Genomic DNA, 7,598 nt, shown 5'->3' with positions numbered 1-7,598 from the left:
CCTTCCTTCCTTCCTTCCTCCCCTTCCTTGCTCCCTCCCTCCCTCCCATCCTCCCTCCCTCTCTTTCCTTCCTTTTGATAAAAATCTCTGGATAATTCATCTCAGCCTGAACCTGATCATTCCAGTGCATACCTCTGAAAACTTTATGGCCCCTCAGACCATTAACCATCTTGGTTTCTTCCCACTCCCCTGTACCTCCCCCAGAGGCCTGGGTGGGGGCTGGAGCAAGGGTCTCAGCATTCAGTGAATTCAAGGATGAGGCTCTGAGGCTGGATAAGGACAGAGGGAAGGAGACGCAGAGGTGGAATAGGACATCTCCTCAGAACACAGTTGCCACGGAAGGAGACCCCAAGGTCTTCCCAGTGGCTGCTACCCAACTTGCCCAGTCCCCCTGTCACTGGCATGGGTGGAATGCTAAGATGAAGACTCTTCATGTTGAAGGGGTTTTCTGTTTAAAGCCCCTTTATAAGAGCCTGGCTGAATTGCCACCCATAGCTTTGGCATGCATCTAGTTTCCAGGCTTTGGAGGGATTCAAGAATAGTTGCAGTGGTCTCTTATAATAAAAGCAACCATATATCACGTCTCTACACATGCCAGCCTCACTTGGATTACAGTTGGATAAGACACTCCTTTTCTGTCCTAACAACTCTTAACTCATACCTGGTGATAGCCACTTGTGGCATAATATAGCTTATAGGGCTTAATGTCTTGGGGTGGGATGGGCAGGGGCTGTCTTTATATGCTGTGGAGCTCACTGTACCAGGAATAAAGAAAGCACAGGGTATGTAGTTAGTGAGCAGTGACTCACCAGACCTACCATACTCACCGAGCCTTTCCATACTTTGGTGCTTGGAAGGAATATCAAACCACTGGAAGAGGGTGCAGCCTGTATGGTCTTTGGTCCCCATCTGCAGTGATTTGGTCCCAAGCCTGCTCTAACGCTACCTGTCATATGAATCTAGATTTCTCTGTCTTCAGAGCCACAATGGTTGATCCTTAGACATATGAGTCACAATACCAAATGAAAAACCAAACCAGCACAAAGACAATTGTCTAATCTGCTGAAGTAGGAGGTCAGGCTCCTGAGGACAGAGCTCACATCCAACCTCTCTGGAGAGTCTGTGCCTGGCAAAGCACCAGGACATAGAAGGGGCTGATGTTACCCCATTTGCCCAGGTTACTGATGTCCAAAGAACCCATCTCTCTTCCTTTTCCTCTAGGGATCCTTGCTACTTATCTCTTATGGCCCCAAACCCACTCAGCAGATGGGTTTTCCTGAGTGATTCACTCAACTGTGTTACCCCAGGAATTCAAAGACTTTTCATAATGAAGTGGGGGCAGAACTAGACTTAGGGTCTGAAGCTGAAGAAGATATAGACCAGGCCCTTGCCCTGGCCTGGGAAGGGTGGGTCAGAGGAGACTTCAGTGAGGAAGACACTGAGATTTTTGGGATGAGCAGGGATCTCACTATGAGAAGGGGTTAGGGTACAGTGTGTGTGAAGGTGGCATGCCTTCCAAGGGGGCGTTACAGGACCCCGAAGCTCCTGAGGATGGAAGGGCATGCCCTTTTGAGGAGCAGAAAGAAGGGTCATATGACTACAAAAAGAGGGTGCTAAGGAGTTAAGAGGAGAGGTTGGGACCTCCTACAACATGCAAAGGGTCTGGCTTCTTTTCCTTAAACAATAGAGAGTCACCAGAATGTTTTCTAGAGGACATTGTCAAATTTACATTTTGAAACGTGGCTTTGGGCCATGGGTGTGAAGATGAACTGGGGGAGGTGGCTGGATGTGTGAAATCCAGGTGGGAGGAGAGGACAGATAGACCAGAGGTACAATCCTGAAGACGTGGTAAGATTAGGTATGAGTTTGTGGAAAGGGGACTGTTTAGAAAGATCTGCAGCCTAAAGTGCTCTCTAGCCTTGGGTAAGCAGGTAGGAATGGTGGTCTGAGAAATGGGCTCTGGAATCCTCCATCAGGCTGTGGCAGGAAAATAGAAAGAGCGGTCTCCCATTCCAAGAGGCTGAGTGAATTAAATAACAATCATAAAGTGCCCTGGAAATCCGAGTCTTGCCATAAATAATAAACAGGGACGTTATACAAATAACCAGCTTTGCAGCCCCAGTGGAGGAAAACACATCAGTAAGAAAAATGAAATAAGGGGGAAAAACACACCCCAAAGCCCCAACTAACAAAATGACAGTATTAGCCAACATCCCGGGGGCTCTGGCAGGCAGTGGAGGAACTGTCTCAGGAAAATGATTATGTGCCCTGAGCATGAGGAGGCCGTGGCTACAATCATCGGAGTGAGAAGCGAGGCCCACACTAGTGACTCTTATTCTTCTCTGGGTCCAGTCTCTTAATGGAAGTCCTAAGCCACCCTCCTCCCGCTTCCCATCAGCTAGAAGAACGCATGACTTTATCTGCAGGCCTGCTGGCCTGCCTCTCTTCCACTCAGCAGGCAGAAGCTGATGGGCTTCTGAACAGGCTCTGTGAGAACACGCAGGAGAAAAAAACCCAGATATGCTATTGGAGGCTGCTGAGCAAAACCAGTCAACTTCCTGGTTCTGTTCCTTTAGTGACCACAGTTTTCAAAGCTATGTCACAAGTGGTGCTAACAAGACGTATGTAGTATACTGCGAGCCAAGACCGAGGTTTTGGTTTGCTTATTTTTCTCCTCTTATTTTGATAAATATTATTTTTATGTAATCAGAAGCACAGAAGCATTGTGTCTTTGTGTTCCTCCTCCTTAAGAATCCTTTGGTCTCACTATGTGTGAATGCCTAGAGTCCTTTATAATTTACCATGTCCCAGTGCATTTCAGATTTAGCTTCTACATATGAGAGAAAGCATACACTATTTATTTCTCTGAGCTTGGCTTACCTCACTTAACATGATTTGTTCTAGGTCCATCCATTTCCCTCCAAATCACATAATATTATTCTTTCTAATAGCTGTGTAAAAAGGACAGAGTTTCTTTTTTTGTTTGTTTTTCTTTTGGTGCCAAATGTATTGGGGCTTGAACTCAGAACCAGTGTGCTCTCCCTGAGCTTTTGTGCTCAAGGCTGACGTGCTACCACTTGAGCCACATCTCCATTTCCAGCTTTCTTTTTACTGGTTAAATGGTAAGAAGAGTCTTACAGATATTTCTGCCCAGGACAGCTTTGAACCTCGCTTCTTAGATCTTAGCAGGAAGACAGACATGAGCCATTGGCACCTGGTTTCAGGATTTCAGGACCAAATTTTGCATCATGACATTTTGGAATCTTGCAGGCTATCTTACCCAATATCGTTCAATTTTCTGTACTGAGAAGATTTAAATTCAGATATCCAGACACTTGGCAGACATATAGCTGGTTCCTTACTCTGTGTGTGTGTGTCTTATGTAACTGTAACCCCTCTGTACATCACCTTTACAATAACAATAAAGCAAATAAACAAAAAAAGAACTGCCGAGTAGTAGATGATAAGGCTGGAGAGCCAGAGTTGGAAGGAAGGAAGCCACTCTGCTAAACTGCTTTGGCCCTTGACCTCTCAGACAGAGACTTGAATCCTAGAGTTCATAGAAAGCCCTAGAACCAGAAAATTGTCAGAGACATGAAGACTCATTCTAGCTCTGTAAGATGAGCAACTTCTCCAGGTCCCCATAACACCTGTGAGAGACTTTCTACATTCTTCTATTGTCACTTATGGTCCTCCTTAATTACTTAACTAAAAACAGTGAGAGACAGTGGCTAAGGCCCAGGGCTGGGAAAGGAAGAAGGAAGCAGTACCTTGGCCCTCCTGCAGGTAACTCTCTAAGAGGGGGCTGCGGGTGCATGCATCAGCAGTATATACATCACCACAAAGTTGAGAAGTCCACTAGGTAAGGCTCAGTGGAGTGTATCTTGGGGAAGGAGAGACATCTCACTTAGGTTAGTTGTGAGGTAGGATGTCTCTGTGTAGGTTAATGTCTGCACTGAGGCATGTCTGGTGCTTCTAGGGTGGGTTCCTTGAGGCCAGGCATTATATCTTATTCGACTTTATGGCTCTGGTGTGTAGAAGGAAGCCCGACACTTGTTATGAAAAACTGGCATCAGTTTTTTAGCGTTTACAATGGATGTTTTTCAATGAATAAATAAATGATCTCCTTCCGGCACTGTCTCTGAAGCAAGGTGTTCTTAATCACATGAAGACAACGATGTCAGACAAATCTGACATCCTTAAGCCTGTCTTTAGTTCCTCTGTTCTTGCCTGTCCTTTGCTGACTTTTGTTTGCATCTCCATTGGATGCCTCCTGGGTGTTTAGGCCAAACAGATACACACACACACACACACACACTCACACACACACACACACACACACTCAAATGCACGCACACCCGTGCACACACAAACATACTCATCACCAACCTTCTCCATTCCCATGTAGGCTGTAAACTCTCTCTGAGAAGCCAGTAAGAACTTCCATATAGAGTAAGTCTCTCATGGCCTACCACAGGCTTCCTTAAATGATCTTCTGAGTAGTACTTTTTTTTGATTGCTTTGTGTAGCTTAACAGAACCAATTGCAGTTACTCTAACTTATGATAAGCTGCTGTTCATTCACTATTTTCCACTTGCCCCTTCCCAAGTTGTTGTTTTTTTGGAAGGACTTGGGGGAGGGGAGGGTGGAAAGAGAAAGAAATAAAAAGATACCAAAAATAAACAGGGAAACAAAAGAAAGATGAAATCACTTCTCTGAATGACAGACGCCCTGTTAGACACTGTTCAACAAAACAAACATGCTTCCATATGGCAAAAGTAGGTCCTTTCTATTTATTATGAGTTGGAAATATAATGATCATCATCTTACCCTTAATGGAAGAAGCAGCTAATTGTTCCAATAGATCACTAATTCCAGCAACCTGGAGAAAAATAATTACTTTTTTTTCTTTTTAGTAGTTTATCAATTTGTTCAATTTATGCCAAGATAGGTTGTATGGCATGGATGGAGATTTTTATTTTGTGATCAGTGTCAGGGCTGCTATTCCAGCTTAATTATTAATACGTAGGAGTGATAAAGATTATTTTGAGAATTTGTAAAAGATAATTATAAACCATAAAGCAACTCCCTTCCACCCATTCTTGTAGATGCCTTTCTTATTGGAGTTTAGGCACCAGAGCTTTAGGAAGAGACAAGTAGATAATGTGTTACTAGGGTAGCAAGGCTGTCTGGGGTGGAGGCAGGACTCTCCCTCCACTTTTTCCAATAGTTTTCACCCCCTCTGGGCCTGGAAGGCACCCACCTGTGCCTTCCCCTTCGGTCTCACTGTCTTTCCCTTCTTCTAGCCTGTCTATTTCGTTAGTCTAGACTTGTAACTCATCACACATGTTATCTCAATTTGTTCAGCATTCCCTCACCTCCTTGGTCACCTAGAAGCTGGGGGGTCAAACACCTGGAGTTTCAGCTTTCAAATATAGCCCAGCTCCTAACTCCCCGCCCCCCCTTTCTTTTTTGGCTGCTCTAATCCCTAGGAAGCTAGATTCAGCCTCTCTAACGAGCATTGTCAGCAAGAGAACATGCGTATTCAGCACCAAGGACAGAGGCGCAAGGTCCATTCCCACAAATTAGAACACACAGCAGTGTTGGGAAAGGGAGGAGGCGATAGAGAAAAGAGAAAGAAAAAAAAGGCAATGAAAGAGATGGATAGACAGGATGTCGGCTGTACAGCCCCACCCCTGGCTGTGCTCAGCCATGGGGCTCCTACAAATGAGATGTGGCTTGTTGGAGTCTGCTGCCTTCTTACACTGGTGGGAGGCAAATAGGGGAGGTGATGGCTTCCTGGGTTTCCATGATGGGTGTACCAGAGTCAGATTCAAAGCTGGTGAGGGCTGGTGAGGGGTGTCATGGCTGCTGATCTGGGAGGACAGTTGGCTGCAGACTGAAGGAAGAGGGCATTAAAACTGGAGGGGGACAGAGATGATAAAGGTGAACTCCTTCCCTTTTGCCTGGAGCCCGAGTGAGGCTATTGGGACTCTGAGCCTCGGGAGGGATGGGCCCAGCTCGCAGCAGGCCATGTTGGTGCTATGCCAAGGTTTATTTGTCTAACTTTAATGAATAAATGGCATCCCCAGCCATTGTTTATCTACTTTTGAATTCTGACAAACAGTCTGTGCATCTGACAAAGAGGGTTATTAGCTGTCTGAAGACAGATGGCTGGAGGGCGGGGGGAATGCTTGGTTCTTTATTGCAACAGGCCCATAAATGACAGAACCCCTTTCACATTCCAGCCAATGTCAAGGTCAATACCTTCCCCACATCTTCTGTGACCAAGTGAGCTTAGCAAAGACGTGGAGAAGGAAGGCACAATGGCCCAGGAGTAGAAGGGAGGGGTGAGTCAGTGGAGTCGGAAGAGAGAGAGATTTCTAAGCACAAGCTCTTGGAGAATACAACACTGCCTCATCTTCTTTAGGATTCTCCTGTGTGCCTTGTAAGATACTGCTTGCTCAATATGCATTCAAGAAACATGAATGATTTCAGGGGAAAGATGGAGAAATTTGGACTCAAATGGCAATAGAGACAGACTTAATTGGTTTGGGTATGTGGGTGGTGGAATAAAGACAGGAGAAGAGAAGAGAAGAGAAGCAGGGGATAGAAAGGGAATAATGAAGATAGCCAAGGGGAATGCTACAGGTCAGCAGCTTGTGCTTTCAGCATTAGTTACCTTTCCCCATATTACTCTCTACCCAGTTTCATGGAAAACAAACTGAGCTGCCCATTCTGTTTTCAGAGATGGCCAAGGTTCTTTCTCTTGGCCATTCTGGGTCACAGTTATAGACATAGATTCTTCCCCAACCTGATATTACACCTGAAACAGTAGGGAGGTTCTCACTGACCTTCATTCATTCTCCGAAACTTGTCCTTGGCCATGTAGCCCAGCACTAGACAGCATCCTCTCTTCTGGAGGCCCAGCTCTGGAAGAAAAGCATGAGAGAGTAAGTTGAGAATGGATCAAGTGTTACAAGGGGGAAATGGACCTTGTTGCCCTTATAAATTGGGCTATATATTTAGTTAGCAAAATTTCTGCAGCACCTACTGGATTCCAGGCATAACTGTAATTCAGTAATTCTTATTAGATTCTCGCCACAGTATGTGGAGTGTTCACCATTAGTTTCATATCATCCTTATTCACAGATTCTCAATGAAACAGCCTTAGATGAAAAGAGCTAACTGATGGTGAAGCCAAGATCTCCATCCGAGGAGTCTTGCTCCAGAATCCATGCTTTAACTATGAATCTTGGGTTGTGAGGCATTTTCTGTTCTAGACTTGGAGACTGTCTCCACAGTGCCTGAAGATTGTGATCAGATAAACCAGTGGAGGGGCAGAGTCCTGCAGAGTCCTGTGCCCAAAGTAGGACCAGTGCAACCAGACACACAGGGTAACCCAGGAATGAAGACGTGATTTGGGTGAGTTTGGGGAAGATACAGGGGTTGAAGGAAGGCAAAAGACACCATTTAGAATATGTGAGTTTCTGGGTTGAGAATCCTGCCCATTCTTGTACTGAGACACTGAGCCATCATCCAGGATCTCTGAAGTACAGACTCTACAAACATTGGCATGTCGGAGAGACACAGAACTC

The 7,598-nt window shown here is 45.4% G+C and overlaps 1 protein-coding gene across 1 annotated transcript in view; it reads right to left on the bottom strand.

Moving 5' to 3' along the window:
• Kirrel3 (kin of IRRE like 3 (Drosophila)) overlaps positions 1-6,888 on the bottom strand; it is a 111,440-nt gene extending 104,552 nt beyond the window's left edge. The window contains exon 1 of the mRNA XM_013009456.1: positions 6,855-6,888. Within this exon, the coding sequence (XP_012864910.1) occupies positions 6,855-6,888 (34 nt within the window). The remainder of the gene's footprint in view (positions 1-6,854) is intronic.
• Between the last annotated feature and the right edge of the window lie 710 nt (positions 6,889-7,598).

The sequence above is a fragment of the Dipodomys ordii genome, unplaced genomic scaffold (genome assembly GCF_000151885.1).
Source record: "Dipodomys ordii isolate 6190 unplaced genomic scaffold, Dord_2.0 Scaffold10, whole genome shotgun sequence".
NCBI classification, from domain to species: Eukaryota; Metazoa; Chordata; class Mammalia; order Rodentia; family Heteromyidae; genus Dipodomys; species Dipodomys ordii.
The sequence above is the reverse complement of the archived record's forward strand: the minus strand, read 5'-3'. Positions and strand labels throughout refer to the sequence as shown.